This window comes from Chaetodon auriga, chromosome 3 (genome assembly GCF_051107435.1).
Source record: "Chaetodon auriga isolate fChaAug3 chromosome 3, fChaAug3.hap1, whole genome shotgun sequence".
Classification (NCBI taxonomy): domain Eukaryota; kingdom Metazoa; phylum Chordata; class Actinopteri; order Chaetodontiformes; family Chaetodontidae; genus Chaetodon; species Chaetodon auriga.
Genome location: NC_135076.1, coordinates 26,091,522 through 26,116,204, shown reverse-complemented (window position 1 = coordinate 26,116,204; position 24,683 = coordinate 26,091,522). Strand labels below are relative to the sequence as shown.

Below are 24,683 nucleotides of genomic sequence, written 5' to 3'. Positions count from 1 at the left end.
GATCCAAAGAGATGCAGGTATTGTTGGACAATGTGAGGTATGAAAACATATGTCTTGTGTATGAAATACATGTGAACGACTGAGCCTTCCCAGGATGCCCTTTTCATACCCAATCATGATACTATCACCTGTTACCAATCAACCTGTTTACCTGTGGAATGTTCCAAACAGGTGTTTTTGGAGCATTCCACATCTTTCCCAGTCTTTAGTTGCTCCTGTCCCAACTTGTTTGCTGCGTCAGATTCAGAATAAGCAGATATTTACAAATATCAATGAAGCTGATGAGCGCCAACATTAAATACATTGTCTTTGTGTTGTTTTCAGTTGAGTTTATGTCAAAAATTATCACATTCTGTTTCATTTGTTTTACACAGCGACCTGACTTTTAACAATAATGTTTAGGAACAAGCAATTACCTTTAAAAGAAATGTAAATGTTGATCAATCATGTACAGAACTAGAATAAAACTCAGCAGTGGAAGTGTTTGGAAGGCTTGTTTTCTGGTAATTGTAGGATCAATTCAAGCATTACTACAGTTAATGATTGTCTATTTGCAGCTTCTGCAGTAAAATAAAACAACCCTCTGTTACGTCTGATTTTACTCACCTCAATGTGTCTGAAGTTCAGATTTCTTCTAGTCAGTCTACCCTGAATCCTTCCACAGATGCTGTATTTACCACAGAAGAGTTAATTTGATAGTCCACATTTTGCTTCGGTTATGTGAGGTGAAGACTGTCACACCTGACTTTAAAGATATTCCTTTTAATGTCAAAGTCTTCAGGCTCCACATTATCAGTAGAGAGGAGGGCGCGGTTAAAGTTAATGAGTGACAGCTGGTCACGGAACAGAAATCAATCAAACACTGCAGCGTGATTCCAGCAGACTCTTTATTTGATATAAAGGAGCACAGCTGATAAAGTGTTAAGAGTCGGGCTGCAGCAGTGCATGAAGCATGTGAAACTAATATTCTCAAATGTGCAGAACAAACATCCTCCAATAGGGTTCAACTTTGGGTGAGTGATTTAAGCCTCACAGTCTGAACCATCTGATAGACCAGAGTTCATAATGATTTAGCTCCATATTTGGTTGCAAAATGATCAAATTGAACAATATTTAGTGACAAAATTTAACTAGAAGTCAAGTAACAACTGTGGTAACTATGCATTCGACATCTGCACCGTGGATAACAAAACACAGTGAAGTAGTAAGACAAAATACAGAAACACTTGGTCAACTCATACGTGGCAATATCATCATCTAAACACGTTATCTCCGGCCGTGAATGAAGCAGCACTGACGGACGCAACATGCAGAAGCGGCTGAAAAGACGGGACAGTGTTCGCAGTGACGTGGGCGACTCCCCAGGCACTTCAAAGGTGGGTTTCACTTGAGTTAAAGTCTGGATGTGAAGTGCTGCTGTTCTTCTGTTGAGTGAAGCTGAACAAGTGCTCTTTAGAATGACCAGTATCTGCACACTTTCTCTTCACGAGTGCATTCACTAACATCCCGCCGTCCGTTTATTGCAGAGGAAAAGTTTCTTCAGAGAGGAAAACGAGGGCGCAAACATTTTAGTAAAAGGCCACTAGTTTATACATAAACATTAACAAAAACCATTGCGTTTATTGAAATATTCGGCCAGATTTGATGGATTTTGTGAAAAGGGTTTCAGAGTGTGAAACTATTTCAACATAAAACATGATAAATACTCGTAGATGCTCAGTGTGTAACACACATCAGGTGGCACGGCTGCTCAAATCAGTTGAAGATAAAATACTGTCCCCTCCTATGCAGATTCAAAAGGCTACAATAAATTACTAAAAAAAAAACATAAAAATAAAAACAAAGCAAAAAATGGCATGAAATAGAAACAGTGGTCGGTTGATGCTAGAAAAAGCAGCATCTTTCACAGAGGAGTTAACAATGGATGCTGGCAGTCCAGTAGAGAAGATGTGAAGCAGGAAGTGGAGCTCAGACGAGGCTTCACGGAGCAGAAAAATGTCAGAGTGCCTCAGCTCTGTCTCCCTCTGCTGGACACAGGGCTCAACTTGCAACTTGGAGCAACGTAACTTGTCTTGATTTCATCAGCGTCCAACACGTTCAGAAGGCCAGCCGCTGCTCTATCGGCAGGCTGTCCATCAGACACTTGAGCTGCTCCTCGCCCAGTTTGATTTTGTCCTCCAGCTTGCGCTGCTCGATGATGAGCGCGGACTTCATCTTGACAAAGTGCTCATAGTCTGTAAGGCTGTCCTCCTGCAGGTAGTTGCCCAGGATCTCATACACCACGCGTTCCCGGCGGTCCAGGTTCTCCTTCAGCTCCTTGGCATCCTCATGCTGTCGAATCAGCAGCTTCCTCTTCTCCACCAACGTCCGCTGGAGGTGAAAGAAACAGATTAGGGTTTGAGGAGATGCACCAAGTTTTCTCTTGCGGTCGGAGGAAGCGTCTATCTGTTCAATTTCTCAGGTTCACATTAACTCACCCTCTCGTCCGCAGAAGCGTCCTCCTCCAGGCTGTTGAGGGCGTTTTCCACTCTGGCCAGACGGCCCGACAGGGACAGCAGCAGGCTCACCACCTTGTCCAGGTCCCCGACAAACATCCTGAACTTGTCCAGCTCGTTGGGTTTGCAGACCTGCTGGACTCGAGCCTCCACCTCGTCTCCCAGGGCGTTGTTGTCGAGGACGTCCTCCTGAAGACTCTCCCGGGCTTCTCGCAGCACCTGAAGCTTCTTGCTAAGGCTGTCGATCAGCTCTTGCTGCAAAGACAGAAGATAAAACGCAGGCCTTCAATCTTCATTCTGTTAAGCTGCACTGCTTCTATGCTTTCACCCACACAGTTAAGTTCTACCATCACACACTAACATTAAATCTGAGCGGGTTCAGTGAGCGTATGATACCTTCTTGTTGGCCAGATCAATGTCCAGTTCGTCCTCTGAGTCTTCCTCCTCCGGCTCCTGCTCCTGCATGTCCTTCATCTTAATAAGGAGCTCAGCTTTGGGAGCTGATGTGCTGTAATATGTCGAGGTGGTCACCATGGTGACAGCCGCCGCCATACTGTCCTCCTTTTCCCTGAAACAAAAGAAACAAATAAAGTTTCTCACATGACCAAACCAAAAAAGAACGCACAGGGTAAACAATGGGCCTCATGCAACAACCGCTCGTGCAGACAGATCTGCTTTCATGTGGCCTGCACCCTTCTCTCATACTGAGATCTTCTCTTTGGTATCAGTTCAGATCAGTAAGCAGCTCCCAACTGGCTCTGTGTGACAGTTTGTCTGTTTTCCATAAAACTGATTTTTCAGTGTTTAGGTTAATTTGATGAAGTTTGCATTCCTGCTACGAACAACTGGAAGGGCAGAAACTGGATCTTTCCACCACCCATGTATGAGCTTCAGCTAATTATTTCACCTTTTGATCCTCTCTTAACTATTTACATTTATTCACTACTTTAAATTAAATATCTCAGCTTCTCTGCTGGGTTGCTAACTGGTTTTCATGCACTCTCATGAACACCAATTTGGTTGGTTATTTTTCTCCCTAATACAGATATGTAGATGTATTTTTCAATCAAATCCTAGTTTATATTTTTCATATTAATTTGAGGTTCTCTACAGTCTTTCTAGGCACCTCCTGGCAACTTCAGTGTGGCTGGGAGTCACTGGTCTAACATCACATATTGTATGATATCCCATCATCCATCTCCAGGTTATAATGACTGTCATATCATCCATTATTAACCACTTTGCTTCAGTAAGACGTGTTTCAGTATCTTTATCTGTGTCAAATCATTCTCTTTTTGCTTCGCAGCGTTGCTGCAGCAGCGTGTTGTTGGCAGCTGTATTAATATTTTCTAATTGTTTCAGGTCACCTGATTCGACTACTGACGGACTTGAAGCTCTGTGGTGTGAAATTCTTCTTTTTACTGGTAACGTTTTTACGAATAGATTTTGTCCACAGAAGGACAAACAGGCAGCCTTACATAGCTGATTATGCTAATGATCAAGTCTCATGAACATGCACCTGCTCCTGAACAGGCAGCATTCATTTGGTCCAAACCAGCGATTTATCACATTTGTGCAGTTTAAGACAATTCGGTGAATCCGACTTTGAACAGAGGTACGAGCAAAATGCCCCTAAAATATTGTGCAAGTGATGCGTATGAACTGATTTCACCTCATACAGATGTTTAAATGTTAAAGCGCTGATGAGTTATTGAACATGTCCGGTTCGTACTCATATCAAAGTAACTGCATATGCTGAGTAAATAAACACTCTGCAGGTCAAACCAGGTGAGGTGAGCAGGTGAGCTGCTGCATGTACAAATTAAATGTGCCTTGAACAATGCGCTTGGCTGCATGTAAGAAGCACGTTTAGTACTCCACAGACGGCCATCTGTCAGGCCCAGTGAGCGAGGCTGACCTTTCCTCAGCGGGCCGGGTCACTGTCTGTTTCGGGGACACCTTCCTGCGCTGGTGAGCTCCTCCCAGCAGCTGCTCCCCCTGAGGGAAGATACCCTCCATCAAGTCCATGGTGGTCTTCATCTTGCTCTGGTCCAGAATATCAGCTAGCGATTTGTCCTTCCCCATGATGTCCCTGGCCAGCTCCTCTCTCTTCTGATCCTCAGACAGTCCTGTGGTTACCGTCGCCCTGTTGCTGCCGGGCTCATCTGTGGGCTCTGTGGGATCTCTAACAGTGCTCATGTAGGGGTCTCTCTGGGGCTTTGGGTCTATCTGAGCGACCGGCGTACCGTCGGGCTCCCTCTGGCGAGTAAAGGCACAGAAGACCGAGTCCTGCCCTGCAGCTCCCAGAGTGCCGAGCCTGGTTACGCCGGGACCCTCGGGCTCAACAGCAGGGGAGTCGCTGTGCTGCAAAAACGGACAATTCTCCTTCTCCGTGACTCCCTCTGAGTGGACAATCCTGATGGGCACTTTCTTCACTGCAGAAGTTTGGTTTTCTATCACTTGATCCATCCTGAAATATCAGAGAAAGAGAGAGAAACAATCTTACCAAGAGAAGCCCCAAGAACGTTCTTTGTGTTTCTCTCTGGAAGGAGGAGGAAATGTCTCGCAGTTATTCCAGCCATACGCTGATTTAAAGTTTCACTGCATGATGGCAACTGAGATTTTTTCCATGGCCAGCATGCTGGAATATCCAAGACATCTGAGCTCCTCCCACCACATTGGTTTCTGCTAGCTGTAATAATCCTGCTGTGCAGTCGTAAGTTCACTACAGATGATATCAATTAGTTCTGGATCAAGAGGAAGAATAAACAGCTTCACAATAGGAGCATTTCGACTACATTTCAGGCATTTAGCTGAATTATGCCAAGACCGCCAGTGGCTTTATAGAAATGTGGAGAATCCCTCTAATTTACTTGATGGTGCTCACATGTTGATTCTACAAAGAAAGTGACTCTCAATAAGCTCCTTTGTAGAAGCAGCATAAAGACGCGACGAGTAGAGGAGCTACAGTCACTGTGTTCTGACTAAACTGGGTAGCTTGAGTAAATCTCCCTCTCTGATGAAACCAAATAGGTTTACCTGTGTGAGTCTTCATCCTGTAGAGAGGCCGGCGGCTTGTCACTGAGTCTCTGTGGGGAAAACTGTGGCGATGGCGAGCGCTGTCCCTCCATAGTGGCCAGCCTTGAAGGTCTGTGGGAGGAAGCCGGGGGAGAGGAGGCAGGCTGAGGATTGGATGTTGACAGATGATGTACTGCCCCTTGTCCTTTGTCCACAAGTCCTTTGCCCTGCTCAGATTCCTTTGCAGAGTGGGTGGGGACAAAGGCGGAGTTAGGGTCAGTGTTAGGAGAGCAGTGGGTGAAGATTTCGCTCTGGGAACCCGTGAAGGACTCGTGGGAGTTGACCTCTGGGCATCTGGGTGGGGGAGGCTTCTCCAGCGCAGAGGGCTTCCTCCTGGGCCCAGACGGAGGCTCGGTGTGGCTGTGGTCCTCGGGCTGAGGGAGGGCAGACTCTCTGAGGCTGTGAGAGACAGATGTGGGTCTGTGGTTCATGGTGGCAGGGGCAGCTCTGTGTCTGCTGTCAGGGTTGGTTGCTGTCATGGGCGGAGGGGGTGGCACTGAGTAATGTTCAAACTCCACAGGCTTTTCTCTCACTTTACAGTCACCAGGCCCTCTGTCAGAGAACCTGAGGAACACAATAGAAAGCTTTTAATTACACACTGTGCAACAGCCAGGCAGCATGGACTATCATCTGCAGCTCAATCAAATAACACGCTGTGGCAACCACTATGATTATGCCAGCATGACAAGACACACGTCTCCCTCTCTTCTGCAACCTCCTCCCTGGTAACTGCTCAGCTGGCAGCCTGAAGAGGAATATTTCAGTTCCCACAAGTCAGCAAAGAGGAATAAATAATCCTCCAGTGCAAAGAAGCAAGACCGGATCACTTTTTCCTGCCTGATTCGCATTCACAGTTTTAACTCTTTGTAGGTAAAGTCAGACGCTGAAGAGGAACAAGAGTTCAATATGTGGAGCTAACAGAAATCATCAGAGGCCTGATAGTGAACTAAATGAGATGAAGTGTCTGTACACTTAGATTTCACCCAGTATGTGTTGTGTGCTTTTGCATAATTTAACCACAATTACACAATTTACCATACAACACAGTGGAATGCTGTCATGAGATCCAGACTGTATGCCAAAAGCAGGCAAACCTGCCAAATGCTGCTGTTTCGTGCTCACAGATCACATTTCTGTGCATGCTCACATACAAATTTAATTACCAGTGCTCAGAGGACATTAAGACATAAATCACACAGGGCTGATTAAGGACAAAGCTGTATTGACTCTGCAGTCACAAGGTACAGCACGGTGACAGACAGACGCCATAACTCAAACCAACTCCGCCAATTTGAATTCTTACAAGCTGTGACAAGTCACCCAATGAACGACTGTTGTTGCAGCTTGCACCCTCCCTCATGCCTCAGCCACAGCTCCGCACAGAGTGAGAGAAAGTTACATGAAACATGATGCCAGTGGTATTACCGCAGTATCCGGCAGGAGGAATATGAGCAATGTTACCATGATGTAAGAATTTTACCAATAATCCATATTTATGTAAGAGAAGGTTGTTTAGTCATTAATAAGGATACACAAAAAAATAAAATAGAAGACAAATATATCTACAAATATAAAGGCATGGCAGGATAAGGTTTAAAACAGGTAAATTAGGATCAAACACAGTGAAGATCACTAATTGTGAAAAAGAAATGAATGTATGAACTCACCCTATGTGACGTTTTACTGCTGTCATTTCCATAGAGGAGTAAGAAGAAGTGAGTGTGCTGTGTGTCTGCTGGCTCTCTGTGATAGAAGCCACCTGTTGGTATCTCTTTACACTCGTATCAATAACCCCGCCTGGGTGGAGCACGCCCCACTCAGCTCACCTCTCTGACTTTTCAATGACAATAACATCCTCTGCACTGTGACACTGTCATGCAAACGTGAGTGTCATATGGTGTGGCTCCTTCAATGAGGTTGCTCAATACAGGATATTCTACACCCATGAATGAGTTTCACCAGTGGGAAGTTTAGATAACGTAGAAAGACTCCTGAATAACTGGTTACAAGCCATGAAGTCATCTCAACCGCGTCACTGTGCATAGTGTAAGAATGATTCTCAGTAAATAGAACAAAGGAGAATACTGTTTAAAACATATTGCTTATCACACACTAGTAGAAACAAGGACAAAATACTCCCAGCATACAAATCAAGAACTCGTATTACTGCATAAACCTGCACTGCACAGCATGAAACCATCTGGAGGAAAGCCTTCAATGCTATTCTTTACTCTTCTTTAAATGACGATATACTCTCCAGTTCTGGTCCACCCGATGCTACAGCAGCATCTACACTAACCTCTTTAGGAGCCACCATTGTTGTTTTTGAATGAACAGTATCACTGATGTCACATCTAAACCGCTCTGCCAGCGGCTTCCAGTACTTCCTCACGGGACACTTTCTGAATGACTGTTGTGCAGCCACAAGTGCATTGCATGAAGCAGCAGAAGCTATAATATCCTGGCTTCTGTCTCCAGCTATGGGTCAAGCTCTAAAAACAATGGGTACTACATTTCCCATAATGCAGCGCAATATCATCTTCAATTAAACCCTCAGTGTCTGGTGAATACCCATTTCTTTCAAATCTCTCTCCTCAAATTAGTAACCCAGACAGTCTGTTAAATATTAAAACCTATGCTGAAACCGAGCCTTAAACTCACGCCAAGATAACCTTGATGACATCATCTGGGTTACTTTTTTCGGAAAGCTCCTCCAGAGACACAGCAGTAGTACTCTCTATGAGCAGTAAACTGAACTTCATGTGTAAAAGTGGTGGACTGCTCCTTTAAGAGAAGGAAAAATTCTAAATAATTTAAGAAATACATTTTTAAATAAAGGAAGGAACATAAGACAGGTGAGCAGGCACAACAGGTGACTTTATACATTAAACAATAATACTGCACTGTTTTCATATGACAGGAGTTCATACGGGATCATCAAAGGAAATCAAAATCATCAACATGACCTGGAAACATTTCTACACTACCCATTAAACAAACAGTCCATGAGGAGGGAGGTTTAATCCAGTGTGACCAAACCACTTCATCCTTCAGCTTCATATGATTTTGGGGTTATTTCAACCCTCTTCCAGGCTTACAATATTCACAAATCCTCACAAAGTTTGAGTTAATGTTTCCAAACTTTTTTCAAACCACAAAAAAGGGAACTTTCTCATAGAAGTTATGTTTGTAGGTTAGCCTGCAGTTAGTTAGTGAGACACACCTCCTGTGACACTGTATTCTCAATGGCCTACAATTGTGTAATTACTCGAATCAACATGAATCTATTGTTGTTGGACCAAAGTGGCAAACCCATCGACACCGCCATGGAGCCACACTGCTAGCTCGGCTAGAAAATCTAATTATGCAAAGTAACAGATCTTATTGAAGATGAATTCATGCCTTCGGGCTGGCACCCTGAACCTGGGTCCCCATTACACTCCGACAGAGGGCTGAAGAAACACGTCCTCACTGTCACACACATGGTCAGATGCCTCGCCTACACCAGTAAGCCTCCAAATGACACAAAGCACAGCCAGAGAGACGACTTATGTTGTCACAGCTGCACCGAGGCAGTGCCACTGGTATGCCTTGACAGATCATAAAGAGCTCACTGTTCCCCTACAAGCTTACTGCCCTCTTTCACTGATAAAGCTGAGGAGTAGAAACACAATAACATATCACAATAGATATGCTGATAGCATGATGAAGACGCTGTTCATTATTACGTTAGCATTCACTGTCAATTTACCCACTGATGATAATTAACAATACTAGTTTACTTCCTCTGAGGTCACTTAATACCAAGGCAATCCCTAGAAAAATAAAATGTTTGGTTTTGTATACTGCACTGCATACTGGAGACAGAAAGAAGCCCCACTATGAAAGACACTGATGTCCTAGCAGGTTACATCAAAAGAAATGTACTCACGCTGGTGCAACGTTGAGCTGTTCAACAGGTTCACTCTCCGTCTGGGAATATTCTGTCTCAGACTTTCTTGCAGGAGCTTGAATCTTCTGTAAATAAAGTTGAACAAACACAATGTCCTTTATGCAAAACCATCCAAACAGTTCACAGAAAAGAGGCTTCCAGTTATCCAAAGTTCTTGTCTTTTGTTAATTAGTTCAACCAACTCATGTTGCAGCTTCCTGGTTTTTCAGAAGAGCAAAAAGAAACCAGCGGGTAGATGCCCCTCTTTTCCTTAAGCTGAGGGTGTGTCATATGAACAAACACGGATTAATATTTGACTTGGCTCTTTCCTTTGTTCCTTTCACTTCACTCAGTATGTTTGTCTTAATGGGATGTAAAACCACCTTGAGGGTTTGATAGAGCTGCAACATTTAAGGGACTAAAACCAAGTTACAACCAAGAGAGCTCTTATTTTTTTCTTTTTTGATTAGTCAAATAAAATGTTAGTTTAAGTCATTTTGAGATCACAAAAACTCTTTGTGTCTCACCTGTCCATAGATGTCTGCTGAAGGGGATGATCTGGATCTCTCGTGGAAACAGGTGGTTTTAGTTCTCTCCTCTGGTCCCGGATCCAGGATGTTGTCAGCTGAGCGGTACCGCCCGGAGACTCTCGTTTCTGGGTTTTTTTTCTGTATATTCCACTTTGCCTCATACTCAGCAAAGGTTCCCAGTCTTTGTTGGCCTAGGATGGACAGCTTGTGTGCAGAGTAAGGACCTCCCTGGACCTCTTCAGGGTATTCTCTGTTCCTGATGCCTTTCTTTGCGTCCTCCGTTTCACTGGTTGTTGCAAAACCTCTGGTCTTGGTCTCTGTGGGGTTCTCGGTATAGCTCTCAGGAGGACTGTGACTGGGGACAGTTGCTTTCCCACTTTCCTTAAACAGCGTCTGTTGGTCTAGTGAGGAGCTTGCATTTTCATTCTGAGGGAGATCTTCCTTCACCCCAACTTCATGGATTTTGTCTGGTTCAGAGAAAGACCTTACCTTCTTTTCCGCAGGAAAGCGCTTTCGACCACCAATGCGAGTTACCTGCCCACCGGCAGGCCCTGGTTTACTCATTCCAGACTCCGAGACAGTTGGCAGAGGGGTGACATCTTTACGGGTCAGTACTGAGGACGGGTAGTTAGGTAAGGCCTCAGCTGCAGGGTGTTCTAGTAAAACCGGCTCCAGGTCTTTTCTCCTGAAAGACGTAGCCTTAAGCACCCTTGCTTGTGCTTCCTTCAGATTAACCTTGTAGGTGTTGGTGAAGGAGCCATCAGCAGAGGTCGGCGTGGTGTTTTCAGTGGGCTTCCAGATATCCTGACCATCCTCTGTCTCTCCCTCAGTACCAGGAAGGGTAGCAGCACTCTTACTTTTCTGCAGCTTGGCCTTTCTCATTTGGATTTCATTCCTTAATGTGGTGGCAAAACGGTCACTGCGCCTCGCCTGCTTGCTTTCAAGGGACTCCTCAGAGTTTGAGCCTCTTGCCTCTTGGCCTGCAGCATCCATAGATAATGAGTGAAGCATTGGGGTGGCCTGGGGGGAGATCTTGTTGCTCACTTGGCTGTGATGTTTGATGTCCTGGGGTAATTCTCTGTGTTGTAGAGGCAGAGACCGCCTCTGCTCGGACTGTCTGCTAGAGGGATAACTCATGAACTGAGCTTCTGCATTGTGTGTGTTGTGTCCTCTCTGGCTTCCACGATCATCAGAGCTGGATTTAGGTACAGAGGTTTCGAGTACAGTACTAACTTGGTGCTTGCTGTATCCATTACTGTCTTTAATGTGCGTGGAGTGTTGCTGCTGTTGGGGCATATTATACTTCACCTTGGTGACAATCTGTGGGCTAAGAGAGTTCTGCTCATTTCGGGTCTGTGCCAGGTCGACGCCTGTGACACTCTTCCTGTCCTCTGATTTTCCTGACAAGGGCTGGGGGTTAGGCTGCATGGGCTGGCATGTTGTGACACAGTAGTATCGACTATGTCCACTGCTGTCAGTGTTTTGGTCGGTGGTTGTTGTAGACTGGGAGGTGCTTAAATTCCTTCTCTGGTTCTGACCAAAGTGTTGCACAGAACCGTTAGTAGGCAGTTCCTGCATGCTACAATAGTAGCCACCTACGTTCTGTGGCTTTGGTACAGATGTAGCCCAGGGCTGAGAATAAGAAGTGCTTTTGTCACTATGGTGTCGCTGATGGTACGGCTGACCTTGCCGAACATCACTACTGGACAATGAGAACTGCTTGTTTGAGTTGAACTGATTATGATTCGATTTATCAGATGAAGGGTAAAAACTGTCACTGTCATTTTTCGGGGAAAGGTTGTGGCTGCGCCAATTTTCAGTGGAAGCAGGAAGCAGTGGAACCTTGCAGGAGACACGCGATTCAGGTCCTTCGGGGTGAGCTACAACGAGACCCCTTTCATGTACCTTAGTTGCAGCAAAACTGTCACTGCGTGCAGGTGGAGGGGGAGGGGGAGGAGAGGGGGAAGTGGTCTTCTTTTTTTCAGGGACATGCCAAACAGGTCCACAGCTGGTTCTACTTGAAGTGGAATGACGGGACCCAGCCAAGTCCTCAGTCTGCGGACCCTCACAGCCTGTGCTAGCTTCTGGGATCTGAAAGTACGTCACCCTATCATCCTGTTTGACTCCCTCAGTCATGCTCTGGCTGTTTCTGCCATTGTTTGGCTTTCCTCCTGCATCCCACTGACTGAACTTGTAGAGCATGTTCTCTGTCGAGGCAGCATTGCTCTTTGAGAGGGTATAGTCTGGTGTCCCAGAGCTAGTGGAGAAGGAGCTGTAGGCTGAGTCTCGTTTGCCTCCTCCAAGGTGCTCCATGCTGTTGTTGGACTTGGCAGGTGACAGCTGACCAGCAGGATATTGGTGTGAGACATGTTCTAGACTGTCCATACTGCCCAGAGAGCTGAACTGGTCGGACACTCTGCGCAGGTTTGTCTGCTCCCAGCCGGAGGACAGATCAGTCGAGGATGAGCTGGAGGTTAAAGCAAAGGACCAAGTGTGAAAATCCAAAAATCAACTTTTTTTCAGCAAAAATAGTCATTCTCCTAGAGACTGCTGTTGTTAATGAAGCTACGAATTATGATATCTAATTCTGTACAGTCTTATGACCGATTCATGGCAGTCACATTTAGATCAAATCAATTACCAGCCTTTTGGGTCAATAGCTGTGTTGAGACATGCATTTCTACCATTACTGTAATATACTGGAAACGCCCTTCATAAGAGTAAAGCACAGTCATATACTTTTACTCTAAAGTGCTTCATATCTAACACTGAGACTCAAAAGGCAAACTTCAAGATCCAAGAGTTACCTTGCATCATATCTGGTGTGCCAGACTGGCGTGGGTGGAGACTGTGTTTTGGCAGTCTCTGATTGGCTTTCGTTGAACTTGGTGGAGTGCCAGGAGTGAGGCCTGCTTATGGGTTCATTCCGCCTGCAGAGAGGGCAAAAAACACAGACTGGATTAGAGGCTAGCCCCTTATGGAAAACAGTATGTTCTTGCACGTACTGTAAAAGATTTACTTGTTTTACTGCTTCTACATCGAGGCGGTGATTTGCAATGATTTTGATTCACTCCAACATTCACAGATGGAAACTGTTTCAGAGTTTTTATCTACATCTCTGTTTAATGAAAAACGTTGCAGAGCTGTCAGTTATGCGTAAGAAACATACCCTTTAAAGTGATTCTTTCTGAATTGCATGTCAGGAAAAGGTGAACAGAACACATCAGTGACATACAATTCCATTTCCTTATCAATATAGGCACAAAAACAAGTGTACACAAGCCATGGACAGACAGTGTATTGCATGCGGTACAAATGGGATGCATATCATTCATCTAATGACATGAACCACAAGACAATCCAAAGAGACATGCCAATGAGGGCAGGTAATAAACCATGGGAGAGGGAGAGTTGCTACAAGAGGAATGAAGATGACATTTCTATGAGACAAATGATTAACATGATTATGGGCACAGGGAGTGGAACACAGGGAATAGGTGGTAATGATTACGATGAAGCTGCGGGCAGAACCGTACCTCATGGAACTTCGCAAAATCTTCGTAAGAAAGCTTCTTGCCACATGCACGTCATTCTCTGAGGGCATTTTCTGAGTTACAATATCCACCATTTTCATATTCCTGGGTAGCAGGGGGAGGAACACACACACTAAGAGCTCACCGACAGTTGAAGACAGGACAAAGACCACCTGACATTTAGTTTGAGCTCACCACAGTGTTGCAGAAAACTCAGCGGTCAGTGTCTCAAAAGCTCACTGGGACAAAGGTTCTCTAAATCTCCTCTGATCCAACTGAATTACCACAGTGTTACTATTCACAGGACAGTGATATGCAGTCTACACATGTGTAAATGTCTGCTGATACATGGTGTTACAGCGCCATCTCCTGGTCAAACTAACACATGCTCATCATGTCACACAGTTTTCAGTGTCATGGAAGTTGAGAAATATGAGAAAAAGCCTATTTGACAGATGCAGAATACCAGAGTGAAACAGACACAGTTTTAGTCATCTCTCATTATCTAAACAGAACGTAGCTGAGGTGAGCTGGCCGTGCTCAGACTTTGCCATATGGTCCCAGGGGGAGCTCGAGCCCAGCATGGGGCAGGGGGCTTAACAGAATAGAGAATCTCTTGCACAATCAGATCAACCACATCACCCCTCAATACAAGCTGTCGTCTGCCTCTCAGACAGCCTTTCTATCCTCACTGGGCTTTAAAACTTACTTCTTTTGTGGACGTTCAGTACACCTGCAGTGATATTGATGATGCTGCATGAGTACAGCTTTTACAGGGAAAACAGGGTTTCATTTCTTTTACAGTTGCATGTTTTGTACTTGTATAATCGACTTATTCAATTCCTGAGTAATAGAAGGCCTGTGTTTTTAAAGTGAGTATATATTATGTGGTATTTTCCCCAGCTTTTGCCAAGAATTTACACGACAGCTTCTGAAATCTATCACAAACACATAATCTAAATGGAATACATCTTAAAACAATTTCAAAACATCTGTAAATCCTTTTGCATCTTTATTATCAGCCTCAGTACAGCATCGTGTTTTAGACCTCGGTAACTACTTTTACTGAGGGTGAACGGTGAAGCATTACAGATAAAAAGTTATACTGGTCAGAATTTGAGACAAAGCTTTGCTTGCTTACGTTCTCATTGGACTCAAGACTTTCCCTACAAAGCCATGAGGTCAAGAGGTCCTGCCCGCTCGGTCACCTTGTCTAAAGGCCTTCAATGAGCTGATGACAAGAGGTCCAAACAACAGCTTCCTTCAGATGGAGACCTGAAAACACACTACTGGGTGAAATGACTAACATAAGCTGTTATTTTTGCACCCTACACTAATTTTATAGATTGGGAATTTTCAGATTGAGACAGAGATTTGGTTAAGCTCAAAAAAATGGGACAATTCCACAAAATTAATTGTGGATTAAAGTTTAGGCCTATTTAGAGGACAAAGAAAAGCCAACATGGAGCTCGGTCTTCCTTGTCTCCTCACAGTCCATGTTTCTAGGCCACTAGGAGCTAGCCACACATGGCGCCTGCTATTGGTATGCAAATGATCCTGGTTTTATTAGGCCTATCGTCAGGGCTACAGCTGGGCCAGCGCAGATATGCTAGGAAAGTGAATCAGTTGGCTGGAATGGGGGCAGGGGGGGAGGCTGTTTTCTGGGTGATCAGTTCAGAGCCCCATCTCACTTCAAATGTATCCGGTACCAACCAGTCCACATTCAGACAGCAACAACTCACATATACTCACAAACGACTTGTTAAACTTCGAAACTAAAGGCCAATTACTTAATAATACTTTAGAGAATACTCAGATGATTTTGTTTTACCTATAAGCCTTTTCCCTCAAAGATTAATTTGCATTTGGTTTTTTAAATACTAAGTCTCGCTGATCATGGCTTAACCTAAATGATGGATGACCTCATACTGAATGATGAGACAAGAACAATAACAGAGTATTAGGGTCATAAAAGCAAGCAAAGATGGCTCCAGTATGTCCTCCAGTTATTCACTGATGTATAACAAGACAAAAGGCAGCAGGTATGACGCCTCCAAACAAGGTTTAAAACACAAAAAGTGGTTAAAACAGAAAATAATGTTCATTTTGACTCACCAAACATCTGGATGAAGGAGTTCAAAATGGACACAGAGAAGAAATGTGTAATCCGAAGGACCATATAATAATGTTAGACTGGAGCTCAATTTGGAAGTGAGGCCAGTTGTACTCGTGTGCTGGTCAGGCACCACATTCCTCAGACACTTCAAAGACAGGCCAAAATACAGAGACATGCAGGCCGCTGAGGTCTGAGCACCATCGCACACCCCTAACACTGACCCACTACCTGCAAACACACACCGACCGACAACTCACAAGCACAACATTCAACACAGAACGGCCATGACTGAAAAGTTCACTGGGCAGAATTAGCTTGAGCGGCGGGGAGATTTCCTTCAGGATTACGGGGGTTTTACCCCTGAGAGGGGGTTGGAGGAGTGGAAGAGGAGGAGGAGGGCTATTGTCACAGCCAGTCCCCTTGGAGTATTCCCGTACCTTGCCTCGTCTCATTGGCTCCAAGGGGCTAATATGCTAATGATGGGATGAAATGCCGGACTCTTCTCTTCCCATCTCCTTTCTTGTGTGGCAGACATGCATTTCTACCATTACTATGGCAACAGGTTGCTCTCCGGGGTGGAAGGCCACCCTGCTTCCTGAAAGCCTCGGCTAATGAGCACTGCAACTAACCGAGCTGGAGTGGCAGTAAGCATGGCAAATAGAACTTAGTTTTCAGAAAAATCACTTTTATAGCACTTTTTGTTGTATTCATTATTTCAGGTTGTGTTTAACTGAGTTCGTAGTGGCAGTTTAATGAATTTACAAGAGAGTCTACCCAAATTAATAACTAATAATTAAGCCTCATGTGCATTAGGGTTAGCTTGCCATGTTGGCATTTTTTCTATTCTAACAGCTGTGTATAATAATTAGATGGTATTTACTGATTGGACTGACAAGATTATTAGACTCCACTTTACTGCACAGACTACAAGTACTAAGACAACGAAATGCAGTAGAACTTTGTTTTATGACTTTGTGGGCTTGGTTCAGTCTAAATGAAGAACAATTCAGTGTGATTTTCCCATTTTATTTTAAAAGGCCTGGCCTCACTGTCTTGCTAAGCATTTGCACATCAATTAGGATTTGTGCAAAAGTTTATAAATGTTCAGCTAGTTGGCTAAATCTGACCTGCTGTCCTTTGGAGAGATATTCAGGAAAAGTTAAGAAATTAAGTAGCAAGAATAACAGGACATGGCCCCTCTAGCAACAGGTGCTTTCTACTTGGTAAGCCTTACATCTAAATGTATACAAATAACATTTCTTCCTCTCAAACTTGCATTGAAATGCTATTTCTTGTCAACAACGCTGAGGCCAGGCGTCTGGGATTTTACAGTACAGGCTGGATTCTCATGTTCCATTTCTCCAATGACTTAACTAAATAAAAATCTACCACTTAACTTCTCATATTAGTCAGGATCTGGTTCTGTTTAAGAAACAATCTGTGATACAGGAGTGCCAGCTGTTGTGCAGTTTGAATTAAATGGCCCAAGAAGCACTTTCATTTTCAAATTTGCAGGCTCATGACTTTTTACACCAGAATACAATGTTAAGTAAAGCTGTCTGTCACAACTTTCCTATGAAACACTAAATACGTGCAAATTGGAAATCAAAGTAATCCAAACTGATATGTCATTTATTTTGCCAATTTAACTACAGATGGGTACAGCTGTCCAGATAACAGCTGCCTTTGGATAATGATCATCCTGAATGGCATAAATGGGAGAAAACACTCCTGCCTGAGTAACTAATAAGCTTTTTTCTTATTAAAACGTGCTCTGGCACACCAGCAACAGGTCCGGTGACAGGCAAGAAGATTAGCAAAGAATGGGCACAACCTAAAGCTGATAGGAAGGCAATAAAATTCACAGTGATCTATTGTGAGGGGAGCAATCAAGCATACAGTACAAACAATGTTTTCATTGTGCAGTGCAGTGTATGCATTATTCGCTAGTTTAGCATATCGTATGGAATGTTAACCATTTCTAATAAGTTTTGATTTGACTAAGGTGTGAGATTTTTCTAGTGATAAACAAGCCATACAAACGTCTCGCTTGGACAGATGGATGTGTTTACTGCTGTGTAACATCTGGCACAATGCAGTGCAGTATCATAAACTACACAGAATACAGCAGAAAAATGTCGAGGCTGTATGCACCCAACCTAAACTGTGCAGGTGAGCCGGTGGACTCCATTTGGTCCCTGAGGGTCTGACAAAGGCCCTCTTCAGCAGACCCCACAATCAAACCAGTCATGTTTCGGGTGAGAGAGGTGAACCGTGAGCAGCATGTAATGACCAGCACATTCCTGGGCTGAGTGGCATACCAGCTGTCAAGTCACTGGCTGTCTGCACTGACCCAAAGCCCAGAAACACCTGGAAACCTTTTGTCTAACAGTGAGGGCCTGAACAACATCACTATAACAAAGTCCTCCATGTCCTGTGTCTTCAACACTTCAATTTATGGTTCATGGACAATCAGAGTGCTGGTGTAAATCCACCAACAACCTGTCAATAACTTAAAGCAAGCAGCTGGGCCCGTCAATTACCTGTTATAACAGCCTCAAAGCCGAAGTGTGAAAGACACCAGAACATAAGCCGAACAACAACGACAAATAATGAGGGGATTAGCTGCAGTCCCTGATGATGACATACTGTGGACTGCAATGATTAACCAACCACAAACAATAGAAGTGCTGTATTTAATTTACTGGCACGAGCGAACATGTTGTCAAAACTGTCGTGAGGTGATTAAGTGTTTATGTAATGTCAGCCACGACATGCTCTGATTGGAGATCGATAGATCAGAGATCAGACTTTGATCTTCCCCGTCGACACACCTCATCACTGGTATGCAATGACAAAATATTTCTCATTTTAGCCAAGATGTTTGTCCCTGAATATGGGAGAGAAACAGTGCATTAGATAGGTGTTAGAATAGCACAACACTTGGGCTTATGACAAACAATTCACATCCATACTTCATGAAAAGGCTGTTCAGAAAGTTTGGAAAAAGTTATCACAGTTCAAAGCAAGTGTATTTTAACTTTAATTAGACTGTATGGTTAAAAAAAAGAGCTTTGACTGAAACCTTCTTCCTGCAGTGACATCTACTTCAGCGACTCCCTGTCCACTCACCTTGGCAATGGAACAAACCAAAAAGAAACCCAGGGGTGCAGTTAAGACGGGGCTACAATGAAATCTCTAAACAGTGATTTCCTCAGCTGAGACCCAAACAATTTTAAGAAATCTACTTACGACAAGAATTCAGTGCACAGCATTCCAAACATACTACGTAGGCTTATTTAGAAAAACAAAGACCGGTAAATGTAAGCCACTGCACTGCAGCCCCTGCTCAATCCCCCTACTGCTTACACTGTAAGTTAGGTCAATAAGCTTTTCCACGTATAATTGGATTGTGCAGCAAACCTCTGTGCTGGCCTAACTCATCTAAAATAGACACATAGTTGTATTATGTTTTGGAAACAGTATTTTAGGTGCAGCAAAAAGCATGACAGAGACACAGAGAAGCTCTTGCCTTCTGTTACAGTAGACAACGTCTCTTCCAGTGCAAAATAATGAAGCATGTTAGTGACTGTGGCACTTCTGTAAAAATGCCAGAAGGGGGAAACCAAAAGCTACAAGAAACTTCAAGCTTCACGTTGTAGAGTGTAAGGATTCACTGTTTGTTGGGTCTCTAAATAATACTATAGACAGCACGGCTTCTAAATGAAAAGGGCTTTGTGATCACTTCTGTTATGATTTGGTTCTGTATAAATAAAACTGAACATACTTGATTTGACTTGCCTCTGTTGTTGGTTGCATACACGGCAAATGCCTCAAGGGAAGGGAAAGGAAGGCAAACCAGACTATGGGGGTCCAAAAGCTAAATAAAAGCATATCTGCCCAAAACTGCTACTACTAAACACCTCATGGCAAAAGAATATACAGCTCTGTGATATCCAAACTTCTAAGACGACATGGGTGAGCAGTTGGTGTTTCAAATTATCTGTGTCACTGTGGATCTGAGCTGCCCTGGTCAAAAATATGTGTTGTCTGTGTTGTTTGTTTCCTTGATCTCTGTAAAGTTGGAGACACGGGCTGTCTATACGCAGTTTAGCAACAAATTACTGACTGGGATTCAACTTAAAATTTGCCACATTTAGCCAAATTACAGCTTTTGGCTTTTTTACGGTGACCATAGCATAACAATAGCAAGCTGGAATGCATGAAAATACAATGTGTCGATGTGGGACAATTACAAAGTTTGACTGCATGCAGCACTTAGCCTTGGCAAGTGTTAAACAAATTTTGAATAAAACGTGCAATTTAACTTAAACTCATACCATAGGGCTGTTTTTGATGTAGAGTTGTTTTCAATGTACAAAAGTATTTGTGACGCTTTTAAGATTTCCCCATTTGACAGAGCAAAGTGGAGGCACACAGTGTACACTAGGTCTGTTGAGGCATGTGCAAAGAGGACGAGATGCTTTCCCACAGATAACCACACCTATCTGCTCTCTACGTGGTTTGTGACAAGCCTCTCCCCTTCCCCTCTCCCAAATGACATTACACCAACAATCTCACGTTAGTCACTGCAAGCAAAATAAATTAAGCTCCTCCTTCGTGCTGTCTGTAAAGAGACCACACCTGTAGACAAGAGCAGGTTCTGACAGCTTCCTGGTCCTCGTTCAACTATCCAACATTATCCCTGAGATAAAAAGAAAGGTGTTTCGTGGCTGACACCTGACATGCTCAGGCACAGACTAAGATACAGTCAAACATGAGGGCTAATGCTACACAGTGAAACATTTCCAAAACCCCACACCAGCTTTCTACAAAACATGCAGACTGCAGCTGCATAAAAAGAAACGGGTCAGCAGTTGAAGCTCTGGGGTTCTGTAATGAACCATTATCGTTTTGCTGTGTTCTAAATTATACAGACTTGTTATTGTGGCCCTGGAAAATGACTGACTGGAGATGCTATTTGAGACAGTAAGAACAAACTAAATTCTTCAACATAGACGAGCAGAAGACAGGAAGAGTCTCATGGGACATAAAGTCTGTGTGATGAACAATAGGACTTGTCCTTGTAAGGAAATATCATTCTCCATTTACAATTGCACACATGCTGAAATGACAATACCCAGATACTTCGTAATACCTCCTGCTCTTCTGTGGTTTAATCTACCCAGTATTTACTTCCTTTCTCCCACTCTTGCTCTATCTCTGGTTGGAGATATAGGACTTAAAAATGGAGAAGAGCTCGCTTCAGCCAGAGCAGCCTCGAACAAACAGTCTAGCTGACAATGCTGTGGCTGGGATGTATGAATATACCCACATGAAGATTGTATGTATCTTCTCTTGGGTGTATATCTGTTTGTTTTGTGTGTTGTACTGGCTGTGAAAACAAGTTGCTAGCTAGCAAGTGATTAGCATTAATACACTGCACATTGGAAATCTCCACGCAAGAGAAATTTAAGTGCAAGTGAGCTCAGTTGCCAGTTTATTAGCTATACCTAATTAAAAGTAATGCAGTCTAATTCAACAGAACTGCAGTAAATGCTACCATCATGAAGGTTATAATGGTCAGTTTTCATTGAAATATTTTTAGAGATTGGTTTAACTTTATGATCATTTTGGAGGCTGCAGTTTATGGTGCTGTTGACCTGTTAGCTCGTAGTAGCTCGCACAGCTAGCAAAACCTTTCTCCACCTGCTGATCTAACAATATTGTTGAGGAGCTGTGTCAAATAGCTTCACTACTCTCTACGACTCTTCATCGCTCAGATTTCAACAAAAGAACAAGACATCCTTAAATATTATTTAGAATTTGACGTCCAAAAACCCTATTCTGCTTAATCAGGTCAGTATGGTCTGATCAGATTTGACTGACAGTGGCTGTAGTAATATGAGCAAACAACCTGACAAGCGTCACCAGACTGTGATTCAAACACTTGGCAAATCGTGACCGGTGCACACAAGTATGTGACACTGCATTTTTCCAGCTGAGCCCTGATATAAAGAAATATTGCGTGTAGTGAACAAAACTGTTTTAACTTATGCAGAAAATTGTTGTTTATGTAAGATTCCATCGCTCAAAATAACAAGCTGATTGAGAAGATGTGTTTTCAAAGCTGTCCCACAATGGTATAAGTGTTCAAATAGACACAGATTGTTATAGACAGTAATGCATCCCTGTTTCCAGATCCTATAATAGACATGTCTATTGAGAATAAAACACAATGAGTGAGACTCACAGCCACGTCCTTGTGGAGAGATAAATGGTGAGTGGACTTCCTTGTACGCTAGGATTTGTTCAGGGATTACGTTATGATATGATACAATACAAAAAGAAATGCGGATGGCAAAGAGAGACAATGGGAGCAGTGTTTCACACACAACAAGTCCATTTGTAAGAGGGCCTTCAGGGCTTAGCTGACAAATGATTAATCAGTTAAACAAGGTATGAATACTAAACAATACCTTGGAGTCAATAGGTCACAAGGACTGCTTATGACAAAAAGAGCTAATGTAACTCTAGATTGTGGGCTTACTGTTCAACAGTCTGTTCGTTGGTCAGTAAGAAAGAGTGAGATATGTGGTGCTAGTGTGCAAAGAAAACAATGCAAACCAGAAATGCCTTCTCACAGAGGGTGTGAAGCCAACTGACTGATGAAACAAATCTCAGCCAGATAGTAGAATTTGCATCAAAACTTCCCCATCTCCTCTTCCTACACTGTCTGTGTGGCACCTAATCGAGCACATGATGTCACCTACAACATCTCTTCCTTCTTTCAACTTGATCGTGAAGAAATGTCTCTTAAACTCCTGCTGACGGCAACCCAGAACAACCTTGCAAAACAGGACCATCCAGCTACCAAGAACTCAAGAGCGACAGCTTAGATGTCCCAGAAAGTCCAGGCTACTCTACATACACAGTCGGCAGGCAAACAGCTGCAAGGGCCAGGATCCTCTGCCTCCACTCCTCTGTCACCTTGGTTTGTTGGAAATGTTACTATGGTGACCTGATAGGCTGCGGGGGTGGTGCACTTGTGACAGCGGCAGATGTAGGAGGAGAGGGCACGGGAGGGGACTGGGGATTGGTTACCTACCTTTTCACCACCAGACTGAGGGTCTTGTGGGAGCCTTTCACGAGGCAGATCGCCTCCTGTCTGTAGCCACTCAGGGGAATCTCGTTGATGTTGACAAGCTCGTCTCCCACCTGGAGACTCACAGCTGCTGCCTTGCTGCCTTCCTCAACCTGGAACATAAACACAGGAGATGGAAAACTGAGAATTAAACACGCTCATTGATAGAGGTACCAAAACACGTTGAGAAACCAACTTCTGCACAAGCTAGCTAGAGGGTAGCCATGACACAGGAAGGATCATGGACTGCCTCACCAACGGACCACAGTATGTGAGGATGCAGGACTATTAATCTGAAATGGTGGTCTGCAGCACGTGGGCCCTGCAGGAAACAGTCCTGACTCCCTTCCTCTTCACCCACACTCTTCCTCTACACTGCAGACTTTACACACAATTCAACCAACTGCCACCTGCAAATGTTCTCTGACGACTGTGCCATCATCAGCCTCTTCATGACTGGGGGGTGACAGGGAGTACAGAGAACTGACCCACGGATTTACGGCATGTTGCCAGCGGAACCGCCTCCAGATCAGTACAGGGAACACCAAAGAGCTGCTGGTGGACCTCTGCAGGTGCAGACACTTCAGCTACACTAGTGAACAACAATATACTGTTTATATCTGGGTGTCAAAAGACTTATTATGTCCAAGAGGTTTCCATCACTGTGTTGTGAAAGAGATTAAGTGACCCCATACGACCCAGCCTTGCTGCTGCTTACTGCTTCTCAGTACTTTAAAACTTGTGATAAGCAAACCCTGATGTTTACTGTGGGTGTTAAGGCCCATTGGGGTGCAGGTTCTTCTCAGGTAAGCTTATGTCCTACTTTTGTACTGTGTTTTACATCAGATTCTTGTCTTGTTTCAGTCTCTCTCCACACATACAAATAAAAAAATACAATTTACCCTGATGTGTATTAAGGAGACAGGAAAAGGTAATGTAATATTTCGACACGTTTTTGTTACAAAGCGTCTTCAGTGCAGGAAAAAGCATTTATGAAAGGTAAAGCAATGCACTTTCAAATATACCAATTAATATGAGAAACTATAACTTGCACTAATGAATCCAGTCCTTATAGCAGTGGAGTTATCAAAATCACCGACAGTATACCTACAAAGAACAAATGCTGAAGGGATGTGTGGGGGAAATGCACCAAAAAGCCACCAGGCTCTTGTTGACATTCTTAAAATGTTTTATAAGGTAACAGTGACGAAAGAAAAATGCTGCTTACCAAAGTTAACAGCAGGAAGGTCAGTTTCTAAAGAATACAATCAAAGGCTATAAAAGTACTTCAAGAAGCTGCTGTCCAAGCCAGTGGCATGATGTAAAAACAAACTGTACTGTGTTTGTTTGAGGGCAGACACCTGGAATAACACATCTGTCAAAGGGAAGAACAGTGGACAGAGTACAGTCTACTGTAAGTCAGCAACTGTTAGTGTTAGTGCACCTCCAGAGAAGAGCCACTGAATATCAGACATTAAGATGTACCAGGCGTTAAGGTCAGTGCTGTCCTCACACTGACGCAGAAAGCCAGATAAAAGTCAATAAGACGGCACGGCTCAGCGTGGAGAGAAAACTCGCTTGGCAGTTGGCACATTAACACACAAAAGCCGAGCTCTGCAGCTGATTATCAGTTCTCCACTCAACCTGTGAGAGGGGGCTGTATGACTCAACTACAGAGGTATGTGTACATTTACAGACCATTACGTGTTATATGGCCTTTATCCTCAGCACAGAGAACCAGAGCCAAGATAGCTTCTAATCAAAGCCCCTTTTCATTTTTCTATAATACCAATTTTAAGGCAGGGTTAAGGCCAGTTAGACTGAGGATTTTTATGATGGCTGGCTGGATTCCTGAG

At 43.7% G+C, this 24,683-nt stretch overlaps 1 protein-coding gene across 5 annotated transcripts in view; it reads right to left on the bottom strand.

Moving 5' to 3' along the window:
- Positions 1 to 873: 873 nt before the first annotated feature.
- shroom2a (shroom family member 2a) overlaps positions 874 to 24,683 on the bottom strand; it is a 31,781-nt gene continuing 7,971 nt past the window's right edge. The window contains exons 3-13 of one of the 5 annotated variants that reach the window (XM_076726524.1): positions 22,792 to 22,940; positions 13,571 to 13,672; positions 13,204 to 13,221; positions 12,842 to 12,964; positions 10,032 to 12,501; positions 9,505 to 9,590; positions 5,535 to 6,137; positions 4,414 to 4,965; positions 2,892 to 3,063; positions 2,478 to 2,750; positions 874 to 2,370 (exon numbers count right to left, since the gene is read on the bottom strand). In XM_076726524.1, the coding sequence (XP_076582639.1) occupies positions 2,098 to 2,370; positions 2,478 to 2,750; positions 2,892 to 3,063; positions 4,414 to 4,965; positions 5,535 to 6,137; positions 9,505 to 9,590; positions 10,032 to 12,501; positions 12,842 to 12,964; positions 13,204 to 13,221; positions 13,571 to 13,672; positions 22,792 to 22,940 (4,821 nt within the window). In that variant the 3' untranslated portion in view covers positions 874 to 2,097. Of the gene's footprint in view, positions 2,371 to 2,477; positions 2,751 to 2,891; positions 3,064 to 4,413; positions 4,966 to 5,534; positions 6,138 to 9,504; positions 9,591 to 10,031; positions 12,502 to 12,841; positions 12,965 to 13,203; positions 13,222 to 13,570; positions 13,673 to 14,708; positions 14,762 to 22,791; positions 22,941 to 24,683 lie in introns of those variants that run through there. The other 4 variants (XM_076726528.1, XM_076726525.1, XM_076726526.1 and 1 more) reach the window with 4 other exon arrangements.